General features: G+C 37.7%; 1 protein-coding gene across 1 annotated transcript; it reads right to left on the bottom strand.

Annotated features, from left to right (window-relative positions):
* Positions 1-1,302: 1,302 nt before the first annotated feature.
* On the bottom strand, positions 1,303-15,281 carry LOC311445935 (death-inducer obliterator 1-like; the record flags this gene model as incomplete). The annotated part of the gene is made up of 10 exons (XM_084538526.1): positions 1,303-5,548; positions 8,628-8,823; positions 9,457-9,546; positions 10,577-10,730; positions 11,264-11,807; positions 11,936-12,099; positions 12,659-12,765; positions 12,980-13,096; positions 13,760-13,919; positions 14,821-15,281. Coding segments are annotated over 10 exons (5,112 nt in total), but the record flags the coding sequence as incomplete, so codon positions are not given.
* Between the last annotated feature and the right edge of the window lie 560 nt (positions 15,282-15,841).

The following is a 15,841-nucleotide window of genomic DNA, read 5'->3' as shown; positions in this document are numbered from 1 at the left end:
GTCTCCGCAGCACTGGAGGCAGGAGCCTGCTACACGCAGGTACGGTGGAGGTAAACGCCTTGGTAATGCACCTGTGTGTAAAAACTTTTCTGATGTAAACCGACTCAAAAGCCCCTTTCCAGTCTTCCGAAGTTGTCAAGTGGTATTACTGCATCATGCCATGAAAATGAGCGAGGTGCATTTACGGTTCCTTAATGGTGAACAGATTCTCCAAACTAATCTGTGATAAAAGAGTGTTTCCTATAAGGAAAAAGAAAACTTTCACCCATCTGTTTCACAACAATGAAAGGTCCGGGAATCTAGTATTTCCATAGCTCAAAGCCAAAATAAATTACTTAATTATTCATTTCTCCAGATCTTTTTGGTGTAAAATCTGAAAGTAACTCAAACAACAAAATCTTCCGAATAAATTAGGGCACGTGTTAGAACTGAGAGAAAAAATCACAAGAACAGACTTTCACATGTTTTTCAGAACACCTACAAGTAAGTATCAGTTGGGCGTGGTGGCATCGTGTAAAATATCTTTTGTTAAACAGATGGAAATGAAACTTGTGTGCCATCAGCCTCTTGTGGTGGCATGTTGAGAAGTAGCAAAGCTAGTTAGAAAATAATACACATGTACAGATTTAAGAAATGGACAACGTTTCACTGTAGATGTTTATTCTACTTAGAGTAACAAAAACCTGTGAAGTCCCATATTTTAATGTACAGTGATATGTTTTGTCATATAAAATACAATTTACAGAAATTTCTATCAAGTAAACCTAAACAAACACACTTGCTTTTTGCATACTTTTATGTGTCTTTAAATTAGAAACATCTCATTAAGAAAAATCTTACGCCATAGTAGATGTTTGCATTTAATACCGCCTCTTTGCATTTTAACATTTTGTCTACAGGTTCAGAATACAGACGATCATTTCAACCAGCAAATCCTCGATGTATAAGGACTTGTAAGACGCACCAATGTGAACTGTAAAATCTGTAGTGAGATACATGACATACTTGCTACTTGTAATGTAGACTTCAAGATGCAAATGTTTATAGGAATCTAATTTTACATTTGCAAAACTATTTTATAAAAATATCAAAATACTTCTGCAGCTGTAATTTACATGGTCAAAATGTAAACCAGCAGGGTTTTCTTTATTTCATTCTTTAGAGTTACATACTTGAAGAATACATGAAAAGTAGCAGAGTAATGTATTTCACAGTGAAAAATTTCCCTCTTGAATCACATTAAGTATTACCAATCTTCTTTTCAAACTTAGTGCAGTTTTATACCTTTTTCAGTGGACAGTCTTATATACACTACCAGCATAAGCAGGGTCTGACAACAGTGACACTTTTTTTTTTTTTTTTTTTTTTTTTTTAGGAGAAAAACACTTTTAGAATCGAAAGTACAGGAAAATGGAGACATTTCTTAAATTTCCAGCAAAGTTCTGCCGAAAGAAAACCCAAGAAATGCTCCACATAATTAATTTCAATCGAAGAAATAAATTCAATGGCCCATTTAATAAACTTCTTTTATTTAACAAACTTCTTTTTCTTTCCTTTGGTATACCAATTCATTTGTAGTCTTAGCTCTTTGCCAATAGATGTCTGATTTTTAAAATTTTTTGCTGGTTATAAAGGTGCTACTTTTATATACTCTTTAATTGCAGGTTTGTAAAAATGTGAAATTAAAAACCCCTCATCCACATGAAAAACTAGGTACGGTTTGTTTCGTTGTTGTACACTTAACAGATGGATTTCAAAACACAAAATACCTGTATATAAAAAGGAAGATAGTGCACTTTAAGCTTATAACATTCCGTTTTCAAATCCTCCATCCAATAATCAGTAACACTGTTCTTCTGCAGCCTTCTCCTAAATACGCATGACCCTTCCATTGTAAAATAAACAAGACAGCAATATTTGACTCCTTTTTTAAAGCGTGTGCTGTAAGAACAACTTTGACACCAAAATATCACATACCTGAGATGTAAAGGTATGGCTCCTAAGGTCTTGATTAAATTCTCTTATAAAATTACAATTCAAGTTACTGGAAAACATAACCTTATAATTTTAAAAAGCAATATGCTCTTCTTAGACTTTTTCTATTTCTGTACTGTAAATGGAAATTTTAAGATAAAGATGCAAGTACAAAAAACAAAATCTCAGAACAGGTAACGCTGTGAATTTTTATAAGAAAAGCATTATGCACAAAATGCAGCAAGTGAAAGTCCAGTATGTTCTTGCCTTTTACCTACCTGAATATTTTCATTCACAGTTGTTCAAAAATTGCTAATTTGTCAGTACATTTTGTAAGGCTAGATTTACAACAGCATTTTTGTAAAGGTGAGAATATACAGTATATACTGAAGACATTGACTCAGTCCTTGCAGTGTTGTATATTATCTATGGGAAATATAACAGCAGTTATAGTTCTATGACTGATTAGTGGAAGATGAAGCTTCTGCTTCAGTTGGTTTCTGACCTTCCTTAGGTGTTTCTGGCTTCATCTCTTTACCGATCTCCCTACTTTGACTCCGATCTTTCCGATCTTTTCCTCTTTCACGATCTTGATCTCTGTCTCGATCTCTTTCTTTCTCCCTGCTTCGATCCCGGTCTCGGTCTCTGTCACGATCGCTGTCTCTGCTTCTTGATCGTTCTCTGTCACGTCTCCTGTAGGTGTTGTCTCTGTGTCTCTCCCAGTCCCTGTCTCTGTTCCAGTTTCTGCCACGGTCTCTTTCCCAAGGTCTGCCATGTTCTCGATCCCTTCGTCTTTCCTCAAAGGGTCTGCTTTGTCGATTATCTGCTTGCTGAGGCTCTGGCTGATCTAAAACCTTGTCTTTATTTCCTCCTTCGTATCTCTCTCTCTGTCTCCCTTCAAATGTCTGGCCTCTAAATTCAAGATTTTTGCCTTCTCGGAAGTCAGATCCTGACCACTGTCCTTCTGACTCAGGCCCTTGCCCAGGAATACCAGAAAGAGGTGCAGACGGCCCAGCTTCCTCCCACATCTCCTTTCTGTGGCCTGGTGGATGACTGGGAAGGTCCAGGAGTGGTCTTGGGGTTGGCTTCATGTTTTGTGGCGACTGACCTTGGAAATGAAATCTGGAAAGGGGAGGTTTGTTTTGTTCTGGAAACATTGGAGGTGTGGCTCCTCTTGGTCCTCCAAACTGAAGCGGAGCTGGACCTCTCTGGTTGGCAAACCTGGGTGGTGGACTCCCTCCTCTCCGTTCTTCAAATGGCTGTGGCAAAAGTCCTCGTGGGCCGGGTATATGGTTTGGAGCCGGACCTCTTTGCCCTTCAAATTGATTTGGGTGAGGCCCTCTTGGTCCCCCAAAATGACTAGGGGCTGGACCTCTAGGCCCTCCGAACTGCGGACCTCCTCTCTGTCCTTTAAACTGAGCTGGTGGGGGTCGCCTTTGACCTCCAAAAGGAAAAGGCGAAGGTCCTCTGTTTCCCATGAACTGAGGTTGATCAGGGCCTTCAAACTGTCCCGGAGGCCTGATCATCTCGTTATATTGGGAATCTGAGAATTCCCTTTGTTCCATGTGAGGCTCCCTATGATCTTCAAACTGAGATGGTGACATTCCTCTTGGAACACCGTGATAAGACGGAGCAGGGCCCCTGTTATCACCAAACAGAGATGGTGGTCCATGCTGTGTAGAAAACAAGGAAGGAATGGGACCCTTTTGACTTCCAAATCTTCCAGGGGCAGATCCTCTTTGTCCATCGTTATTTGGAGAACCATGCTCTTCTGAGAACTGTGGCGCTGGGCCTCTAAAATTAGGTCCATGAGGTCCTCCGGGTGCGTTGAGCATCAGTGGTGCTGGAGGTCCTCCTTTCTGCCCAGACAAAGGAAACGGACCTCCAGCTCGGTTCTCCTCAAAGTGCTGTGGGAGAGGTCCACCCTCACCCTGAACTGGTGGAGATTCAGTTTGTTCTACAAATTGATGAGGCTGAGGGTTTCTCTGTTCTTCGTATTGCACCGCAGAAAGACCCCTGTCTGGTTCAAAGTGACCAGGTCCCTTTTCCTGAGAAGTAAACATTGGATTTGCCTCATTTGACCAGGATACTTTGTGCATATCTTGCAAAGACTGACCGTCATTAGATGTGGAGAAATTAGGCTGAAAAGACGTACTTGGAGGTGTCGGAAGCAGCACTTTACGTAAAGGCTTGGATGTAGAAGGTTCTGCAGAAACTGCTTGACTCACATTTTCCAAAGTAACTTGAACAGTATTTTCAAATTTGCTATTAGGTGCCTCTTCCTGCAGCACTGCAGGAGCCTTTTCACTGGAAACCCAATTATCACCACCGTAACTAAGCTGAGTAGCAGGAATTAAAGTTTTATCTTCCTTACCAAGTGAAGTCTGCAAAGTGTTTGGAAAACTCTCTTGAGGGTCACAGCTCTGGTTTAAAACTTGTTCTTGCTGATTGGAAGGTAAATCTACTTTTTGCGCAGCCTGTTGGTCCTGATGGAACAATTCAGTCTTTAGTAGGGAAGATTTTGGTGGAGGTGACATTAAAGCATCAGACACTGAAAAATGAGCCATTGAAACACCAACAGCTGCTCGTTGTTGTCTGAGGGCTTCTTCTTGCTCCTCTATTTGTCGTTTCTGCTCTTCTATTTGTCTGTCTAATTCTTCTAACATTTTTTGCTGTTCCACCAAGGATGAAGGCACAAATAAATCTGGCACATACAAAGCAGGTGTTTCCACAGAAGTGTTTTTAGTGTCTGTATACATTTTGTTAGGTAAATCATCAACAGTAACTTTTGATTCCAAGATAGATTCCAAGATAGTTTTGTCTTCCGGATCATAGGCCTCAACCTCTAGTTCTGCTGTGTTACTGGGCTTCTCCACACTATACAGTTTTTTGCTTTCACCAGTCTGCATTTCAAAAGCTTTCTCTGGATCATATTCTTCTTTGGGATCGTATGGCCTGTCATCCTCCTCATCTTCTATAGCTTTGTCTTTTGACATCTGTCCGAACTGTTGTACAATGGGATCTAGCAAAGGAACAGCTGACACACCTCCATCCACAGCTGCTTGAGCTTCCTGATTTGAAGACTGGACAGTTTCAGTCTCCTTAGCAAGAGGTTCAAAAGTCTTCTTTTTACCAAAAAGTATCTGGAGGATGTGCTCAAGAGGTGTGGCAGTTTTTGAGGATGAAGAATGTGTAGCAGTAGCACTTGTAGAAGCAGTAGCGGAAACTGGTGGCGTTACGGTACTTGTGGTTCCACTCTTAATTGAGGACAGTATTACTGAAGGTGTAACTGATGAGGTTTCTGGAACGGGAAGTGGGGGTGGAGGTGGAGGAAATCCAGGTGGTGTTGTACTTACAGCTGAATCTCCCGAATACAGTGTGTATTTCGGAGTTTTCTTTTCTTGTGAAGAAGCTGCTGGCCCCTTAGAGTACAGCGATGTTTCTGTTCCCTTTTGCACCTGAATTCGGCTGCGCTTTTCCTCTATTTTGACTGTATCCATGCTAGTAGCAAGACGCTTCCCTTTCTGACAGATAACCAATCCAAGAATTAAATTCGGACGTGAAGACTCCAGACCTGAAAGGAAACACAAAGATTGTATATGTAAAAAACTACTATTTTTTATCTGTGTTTTCAATAGGAACTTATCATTTTATATAATGGCAGCTATGAGAGTCATAACAGTAACAGTTCTTCTAAATTTCACGCAGTGACATTAATTCATAAGCATATGTATCTATATTTATTTACTATTTATATACATTTGTATACAGTAACTAAAAAATATTTTAATTCTTTCCCTTGATATTCTTTAATATTGCAGTAACAGGTATGATTACTGAAAGATGTCCTTGCAAATGTCTCTAATGTTCAAAAATTAAAGTTTTCCTATTTTTGTATTATTACTTTCTACTTATTGTTGTCCACTTCCCCCCCAATCAAATATTGCCTTTCAAAATACTTTGCAAATACCTTATATACACAGAGATACTGATAAGTGAGAAAACCTGGACAAGCAATCTAACTTTCTGTTAGATTAACAGAAATTAGGCTAAACTGGAATTGAAGAACCAGAAATAAAGAGAAAAAAACTAATGCTATTAAAACAAACAAACAAACAAACAGCAACAACAAAATACAAACACTTCACTTTCTGTTACAAAGAAAGCACACGGCATTGTTAAACTTAATAATTACATTTCTGTTCTAATCTGTGCTAAAATACCGGACTGACATTTACACCATTCCATCAAGGTGACTTTTAACACTGTTGTAGAATTGAGTTTGATGCCACAGACCCTTCCCTAAGTAAGAAATGTGAGCAGAATTACTCCATTGTGAGAGGGCAGGGACGGCAAGATGTACAACAAAAGGAGGCAGGACAGGAACTAAACATGTAATTATCTTTGGTGAATCTAAGATTATTTGGAAAGGATCAAAAATCCTTGATTCACCCAATTAAAAACTCCTTTCAACCCATTGCCTAAAAGCAATCCTAGCAATTCTGATCACTATAGTTTACTACCCCAGATGAAATTACATTAATACATAACATCAGGGCATAGCTCAAAAGACAGCTTACTTGGGAAGACTGTGTACACTCTGAAGAGACTCAATAGTTAGGTATGATTCACTCTGAGTGACTGCTTTACATTTTTTCTTTATCAGCATGTGAGTAATGACTCCACATTTGGTCAGCATTGACCCGTGCAGAGTATCTCTCAAATCTGTGTTCACCCTAAAACTCCTCATAAGCATTCACTGTTCTTCTGTCATTAACGTATTGGTTATCTGCTCTTCTGCAGAGACCTGTGATTTATCCAACTAGTCACAACATGCATCTCAAACACTGAATAATTGAAACGAGCAGGTTTCAAAAATCTATTGGACTGTGTATCTAAAATTAACAGTAAAAAAAGATAAAAAAACTGTTCTGAATCCCTGTAAGAGACAGAGATCATCGCTAATAAAAGGACAGCCTATGTTTGCTCAAGAATGCAAGGAGGGGAAGATCACTTAAATGCTTCCCTAGAGCAGGTTAAAAGCACAGCGGAAGACTGCAGACGTAGCCAATTCAATGGCAAACTCATTCTTATATGTTACTGTCCAGAAAGGAATGTAGTTCATTTATTCGGGCTGGAAAATCTAGCCCACAGTTTAGGACTCTGTCTGCCTCCCTGTGCCAAGTGTTAACACTTGCATGTTCTTGTTTTTTGGTTATGAAACAGGAATAATAGTTTTTGCCTACTTTTCAAGAACTGGGTAAATTAAAGACTACCAGGTGCTTACATTCAGCTTATAGAGACTACATGATGACTTGAGGTAGCAACAAGCCTGCCTTTTTAGCTGTAGCCTGAAAACAATGACGTAGACTGTGCACTGTTCAGGGATGGATAAGACAGGCTCAGAGTGTATGAGAAAAATCTTGTCCAAGAACACAAAGCAAGCGCCCTTTGCAATTTCATGCAGGAAAGAAGAGTATTTTCCTAGCATTACATTGCTTGTTGGTGGTGCTTTTTTGTTATTGTTTTTTAAGTTGCATGCCATTAACATGTGAAAACCTGGCCAGGCAGAACACACATCTGTTTATGAATATAAGCCCTGAGAATGCTTTATTGAGTTTAGTCCTAAACTTGTATTTGGGTAGTAGAGGACAGTCAGCTTGTCAGAAAGGTCAGCTCCTTACGTGTTTTAATGTGTAATTATTTTGCACTGTTTAGTATTTTGCAAACCATCCTTACAACAATGAAGTTTTGCCTTCATTGTAACCTGTAGCTCTTAAGCTCCTCAACCTGTTACTCTATATGAAAAAAGGTACTTATTTGGAAGCTAAGCATATGCACCGCCTCCATCCTCAGATGAAGATGACTTCAAATTTTGTAATATAAAGGTGTTTCACGTCTGAATTCGTTCTCATTTCTTCTGTTTCCATGTTCAACGCACAAAGATGGAGCAAATTCAAGCCATACATTACTGCTGATAACTAACTAAAAATAGAAGATTGTAATATATACCAACCTATACCACCTACTGTCTGCCACCTACGCAAAAGGAATTTGCCTACTCCCAGGCAAAACCAATGTTCTGAAGTCAGGGATTTGTCTGGAACTTGATCCAGGTAGCACAGAATATTTCAGACCCCGTGTACATGCATATTGCATGCACAGCGTAATACATACCATGAGATAACAACAACGTAGTGAAACCATAAACGTTACCTTTGTCTTCACAGATTTCTTGACTGCTCCGTGGGATAAGAGTCTCCTACGTGATTTAAGGGACAGCACATGGCTTGTAGGGACCTAAAACTTGGTGGATTTATGGGTTGTTGAAAGTAGGGTCGGTTTAATGTTCTGATAATGTTTGCTTGTTTGTCTCAATATAGTGGCTGTTCTATGTACTCCATTTTATGGGGAAACAAATCCTCCTAACAGCAGATATTTATCTTGTTGGAAAGGCTATGTGAGTTTCAGACCATGTCACCTTGAGATGATTGACTTTGCAATTTTTTCCTATACGCATACTTTTAAAATGTTTTTATAAAATTATATTTTTTTAATTATGCTTACATTAAACATTCAAAACCAATTGGACTCTGATTTACTCGTTTTGTAATTTTACCTAGCAGTTAACCTCCCCTAAATTTTGTGCTTACCTGGTCCCTCAAAGGGCAAGAGTTTGGAAGGAATTGGGTCCTTAGAACTCAGTGGGATCAGGTAGAGATCCTTGACATGTCTTTTGTTATTAGTTACAACACCAAAACGACCACGACTGCTAAAATAGGAGTAGAGAGAGATATAGACAAGTTCTTCTTCTTCTGTGGCAGGATGGAAACGAATCAAACACAATTTCTGAAATACAAAATCAAAGTGGAAAAATTCAACCTGTAACATATCAGCAAATAAAATCGTAAAAGTACTCAACTATTGTTTTCCAACACAATACTCAAGATTTAAGAAAATACTGTCATTCAATCGGTAATATTAAACCAGAATTAATTTTGTCATTTTCAGAAATACCAACTATTTACGTATCTCACATCAAGCTACACCTCTTTAGGTTCAGAATATTCAAATAATTATGAAAGAAATGGAAAATTCTTAGATTATGTTTGCATGCTGTGCTTCATTTTTACTAAATCCATAAGGGTTTAAGTAGTAAAACTTATTACATACACTTACTAATAATTTCCTCGTCTTTTAAAATTGAATTTCTATCTTCAGTAACTGAATAAATAGATGGTTTATATTCAATCATTAAAAAACAATAGGTTGTATGAATGTTTAACTACTACACAGGGAAAAGATGATTGGCAGCTCAACAGGCAAACCAGTTTCTTCAATAAATCAAAAATTTCAATGGAATAAGTGGTAGCAGTAGTTTTCTAGGTATGATCAACATCAATATAAATTAGTAAAAAGGAAATTCTATTAAAAGCTGCTGTATGTTTCTTCCTGGTTTTCCAAAGGATTTTAAGTAAATACCTTAGAAAGTGAATATTTGAGTTTGCCAACATAATCCCAGACCATCTTCGGTGAGATCCTCCCACCAATATGAATCGTGTCTGGTAAATCCTAAACAAGAAGCATTACATGGTCGTATAAGAAAAGGAAAGAGAGGCTACAGTTTCGAACCAGCACAGATTGCCCCATCCCAGTAGCTTAGGCGATAATGCAGTACTATATTTTACTAAACTTGCACATATACATTCCTAATTTCAGATGGGCTATTTCCAAAATGCAAGGCGTTCATTATGGCATATTACTGGAAGGCTGGCAGTACACACAAAACAGAAAAAGCACTGCCTGACGAAGATAGCAGTGGAAGGTCAAATACTTTTGTATGCCTATCAGCCGATTATATTTGTTAGCTTTGCTTTTACAGGGAACCTGTTATATGTAGTATAGCTTTTACCTACACTTTCAATTTATCTGAAATTTTTGCACCCATATGAATTCTAGTTAGCTTCCTGTCATGATGACAGTGAAACCTGTTTTAGCAAAAACAACAAGAGAGCCACCAACCCTCCTAAGAAAAGACCTAAACCACACGCCTGAAACCCCCAGTCACAACAAATACACTTCTTCAGAGAAGTTAAATAACTGCTCAGTTGTTTCATCACAAGCTGTCATACTACCTAATTAGTTGAATGTACACCCTCCCAAAATATAAAAGCAGTTGCATCAAAGTTAATCAAAGGATGATATTTTTAATAAATGGCCAAACTTTTCTAATAGATCACATCAGTGATCCATCTGTTTGTGAGCAGAACAAGGCATCTATTTCAAAACACTTGCTCTAGAACTTCTCGTCAAAAACTGATCTTGAAATCAAGCTATTATTCTATGTTAGATACTAACATATATATAAACATATTAACAGACGTGAGAATTCTTCACAAATATGTGAGGAATTTTTTTTAAAAGGCTCTCTCTCCTTCCCCCCGCCTTGGGCTACTGTTCCTATTACTAAAGGAGATTACTAAAGGGATGCAATTTTTTTTTTTTGTTACACTTCCAATATAACAACATACGCAGTGACCCCAGCCTTTCTAACAACAGGAACTGCAATATAATCTAAACGCATAAACGTGTCAGTGCTAACCTCACTAAAATAATCAAAGCACCCGGAGACAGGATATGCTTTAGTGACAAATTTGCCCACACTCTGCATATTAATAAATCCTTTCCAAATGGTGTTGAGGCGAGAGAGGAAGAGAGAAGTATCGCTGCCTTGAGGTGAGCGTGGCTCGGCAACACTGCAAAACAAATCCAAAAGAGAAACGTTATAGAGCACAGTAAGAATGCTTCCTTCTTCTTCTTTTCTTCCCACCTTTTATTGATCGATTACTTGCTTTTTTTTAAAATAAAGTAACAGAAGCCTTAGTAAGTGCTTTGTTAATGTTTTCCACTTTCATCCAATATAGGATGAAAGTCTGGAGCAGCTTTAAACCAACCCTCACAAACACTTAATATATTTGAATGCACGTGCAGATTTAAAGTCAAATATCTTGCAAGTTTTATTTCTTCAAATATCTTGCAAGTTTTAATTCTTCAACACATTGAAGAATTTTTACTGTCAATATCTAACGATGCTCAGAAAATTTTACCAACTAGAGAAGGTAAACAAGGAGATGATGAATTAAAAATTTAAAGTTCAGGTAATCGGATTTAAAGTTGAACATGCCTTTTGATTATTGGTAGGGGAGGGTAAGAAGCAAAGGGGGACAAACAAACTGAACATAGCGAGACTAAAGATTCAGTGGCTTAGCTTACTATTAAATATACACACCTGATATTGGGTGACTGATGAACAGCTAAGTATCTTGGATCTGGTGAGGATGATGGTTTTGTCAATATTGATTTGGGGACAGTCATAACTGGTTTTGACATTTCCTGCTTTGTCTCCCCTGTTGAAACTTTATCAGATGCAGTACCAGAGCGCAGGGCTGTCGTCGTAGTACCAGAGGAGCCGCTCATTGCTGTTCTAGAGTCTCGGCCAGAAACTGTTACAGTTGTGACAACTGCACCAGTGCAAGAGGCAGGAAAAGTCGAAGGTTCTTCAGATGAAGAATCTGTGTTGTTATGGCCTTGGGTTGTAGGAATGTAAGTTCTTTCTAAGCTTGACTGGGAAACTGCTTCTGCTGCAGGTCCAACTTCGGTTTCCTCTGTGTTTTCAGAGGCTGCCTCTTTAGCAGGCTCCGCTGCTGCTGATGGTGCAGAACTTTCATATTTCGGCTGAACTTCTGGTTTAGATTTTGACTCTGCTTTTTTAGCAGAAGCCATTAATTTTATCTTCTTCGGTGGTAGTTCATCTTCAGATGCTGAAATCTGACCTACAAAATTAATTTTAAAGTGTTTTTGATTACTTTTTAACAATGAAAAGGTCTGAAGAGAAAAACAAGTAAGTAAGCAATGCTCTTAACAATTCTTTTACTTCAGACAAAGTCAACACAGTAGATACCTGTACAGATTTTGCAGTTCAGGTCAAAAAGATGGGCTCGATGTTGATTTGTTGTATCCTTCAACACACTGCTAAAAACATCTAGAGAAGGAGCACTATTTACATTTTGTACAGTTCGGGTTGACTTCTGCTTCTCCTGGAAGTGAACAAACACAGAAAACATTCTGGTTGATTGCTAAATTCAATCATAAAAAAATACTTTTGAAACCGTTAATTCCAGTTCTTTAAAAAGATATTAAGGGCTGTGCAGAACTACTGCTCTGAGCAGCACTTATAAAAAGATAGAATTTTGAAATATTCTTCCCCTTTTGTCATTTGTTCAAGAATATCATGTCAAACAGAGTTCTCAAATAGTATTTGTCCTCATTTCATTTCATGTAATTCTGAAGTAGATACTATCACATTAACTGCTTCCTGAGAATACGGAATTGTAATACTGATTACATTTTTGGGGGGGAAAACAATTGGCTAAGATTTTGCTGTAAACTGAGACAAAGGTCTGAAAAACACGCATCATCTGATATTTTAGAAGCACATGCTTATATATATGCCTGATACTAGGCTGTTGCATTCCTTCAAACCAAAAGGAAAATGCTCATAGCACACCTACTAGGTGATATTCTCACAGCTCATTGAAACAACCTGCATTTCTGATACAAAATTTGAGGCTCTAGTTAGCATTTATCTCCCTTGGCACCTCCACGCTAAAGCAATAGCTAATACTTAGAATCAGACACCGGGGGAGAATCTTCCATATTTACATCTGGCACTTGTTCCCGTTTTACAGCTGCTTTCTTGATCTCGTGTGATTTGGTTCTTGACTCTAACATCTGAGAGAAACAAAAACACTTTAGTAAGAAGTCTGCATACTGATTTTATAATTTTATTTTGTATTTTCTTATCAGTTGGCTAGTGGAAGAGAAACAGCTTACGTTATTCATATTTCATTAGGAAGAAAACCATATATTAATTATGGGTGGTAAGGGCTGGTGAAGTTACTGTTAGTTTATATCTAAGGACACACTGGAGAATTGTATTGCTTACCGCTTTGGCTGGTTTCTCTTTCCATACAGACAGTTCTTTAGATGAAAGTTCTTCGGGTTTCATTCTCACTAGTTTTGACAGTGAGATTTCTTCAAGAAGAACACGATGAAAAAGTCCCTAAAAAAAACAAACCACACTTTGTTGCCATGCTGAATAGCTTAAGCAACTAACATGTTTTGCAGTGCTGAACTGTCAAAACCCTTTCAGGTTTCTTAATTCCCTATTAAAAATGCAAGTTAATCTTAAGAAAACTTAGAATGGTGCAGTAACCAGAAACTAATGATGAAATCATCATGAAGTATGAATTTTCCATATTACCATAAAATATACTATCAATTCTACTGAACAGGAATTTCGAGAGATGAACTGCCACTCCCGTTTCTTATCTATAGTAGATTTTTTTAAAAAAAATTACGTTGTCTAGTCACTATTTCCATCTGCACCAGCTTCTTTTTCCTTTAAAAGATAAATTATCATGTACACAAGTAGTATCCCATACAAACTACAGAACGTCACAGAAGAAAACATTTTTTTTTTCCTAAGAATGCCACTCAATAAACAAATATTTCACTACAAAGGCCAATCTTAATAAATACACGCGATCCAACTGGACTTCCATTCCAACTGGATTATTTAATATTTGAATGGCTTTAAAACAATTTTTTGTAGCATAATTCATAAGTCTCTCTCTTGAAACTACATATTGAGGATAGATTTTGATGTATTATTTAAAAAACAGAATATATTTCAGTACGTTTACTGTATAAGTAAATTCCAAACCTGATTTTTTGGGTCCTTGAGATTGAACATGATGCTACGGTATTTACTCTTGTATCGGTTGTCCGTAACTTGAAACAAATTAAACATCTCCTTTTCAATATTGAGTGCTACTTTCCCTACTTCACTCTCTGTCATGACCAGATCATCACTATCATTGACTCTGTTAAAAACAAGAAAGGGTATGCGCATTTACGTTAGGCACGAATTCTTCAGGCAGCATTCATAAAAGCTAAATTTTCAGAGGAAGGAGTTAACCACGCTTTTATTCACTCAGTGAGGACTTCCTTAAAACACATTTCAAAGCCAAAGTCTATCTCAGGACCTCAAAATGTCAACTATGGCAACCTTTTGCTACTGTCTACAGAAGACCACGGAAGACAGCCTTAATGAACTCAAGTCAGGTCAGTCCTTACAAATACTCCTACTCATGACACTGTAATTAGTTTTTTGTTGTTGTTTTTTTGTCAGGAGCTACTGAGGGAGCTAAAACACTTCAGTTTTAATCTTAGACCCTCCACTGTGAACAGCATTTCTACTTCAGAGACACTACCAGAGCACAGTGGCCTAAGCCTTGACAGCTGACAAGAGCTTTAATATTTGTGGGACAATGTTTCAGCTTTTTTTTTTTTTAAAAAAAAAAAAAAAAAAATGAAATACAGTTGCTAACTTTGGGAGAAGAAGGAACCTCTGCCTCAGCAAGCCCTACACTATGCTTCGTACAACCCCTACATCTCCAAACACCACCATTGCCAGATATCAGCTTCAGGTCACCTGCATTATAAACATTTCTATGTTGTGATTTAATTCTTCAACTGTCATTGTCTCTCACTACAAATGGGATAGTGACGTTTTTTTAAAGGCTTTTTCACATGCCCAATTATTTGACATCAGATTTTTTATTTTTAATAAAGCTCTAATGCTAAAAATACTTGTAGTAATTTCTAGCACAAATTAAATCCCTTAGTATCACTTAGCAAGAAAGAAACAAAGCTCTGCAGGCTAACCCTTTGCTTCTAGTTGTAGCTTCCTATATAAAATAAGTGCTTTGAATTCCCACCCACCTCTTCCATAAAATTTCTTTTAGGGACTGACGAATATTTTGTCGAATCTGTGAGTTGGGCTGCGACTGGATAGGGCTAGCTTGTGTTTTTGCTTGACTACTTCCAGATGCAGTAGAAACGGAAGACAGCGAAGGCCTTTTGAGTCCTCCAGCCAAACTGGATGCAGCTGGTTTTTTGGAAACTGGCGAGTCATGAGAAAAAGCTGCTTGTTTTGAAGGAACGCCGCCTGTTGAAGGCCATGGTTTCTTGGGAATTACACCTTTGAAACTCCCAGCAGGTTTCAGTGTCTGCTTCATTAGTGATGTGCTAGAATTGGAAGGGGACTTCTTTGTTGGAAGATTTTTAGTGAGGGAAGATGCATGTTTCTCCACCATAGATGCTGAAGCAATAGCTTTCTTTGATGCCCCTATAAACTCTGTCGCTTTATCTTTCTTTCTCTTCTCTTCCTTTTGAGCTGTTAAAACAAAGAAGAAAATGCAGTATTAAATACTTAACATTGTAACTTCCTGTTTATGAAGACCAGCTGTCAATCTATAAGGAAGTCTGTGAAATACCTCTGGAGAACTACCAAATATATAATTTAAGCCATTCATTTTTAAAGCCTTTTTAAAAGCCTTTTTAAAAAATGTGTAAAAGTTGACTTTTTTAAGAAGAAATTTGCCTTTGATCCTGCAGAGAGCACTTCTCAGAGACTGTCTGAAGAGTTTAAAAGAGTTGCATTTTGGTTGTAAAGGTTGAAAATCTTAGTCACAAGCTATGCAAGAAATTTGAAAAAAAAAAAAGACACCACCTTCAAAGATTCCTGAGTTGGACTTCATGATTAAGCTTCAAAAACAAAACAAAAACAAACAAACAAACAAACAAACAAACAAAAAAAAAAAACACATTTTCACAAAGTCTTTAAAAAAAAAAGCAACACAACCCATATCTCACATTTAAGCAGAAATCCTCACTCCAAACTTTCTACTTTAAGGAGCAAGCAAAGAGAGTCAAGTTAAACAACAAATCAATTGCTTAAAAT

The sequence above is a fragment of the Aythya ferina genome, assembly GCF_964211825.1.
Source record: "Aythya ferina genome assembly, chromosome: 16".
NCBI lineage: Eukaryota > Metazoa > Chordata > Aves > Anseriformes > Anatidae > Aythya > Aythya ferina.
Note: the sequence above shows the minus strand (reverse complement) of the source record. Positions and strands in the feature narration are given on the sequence as shown.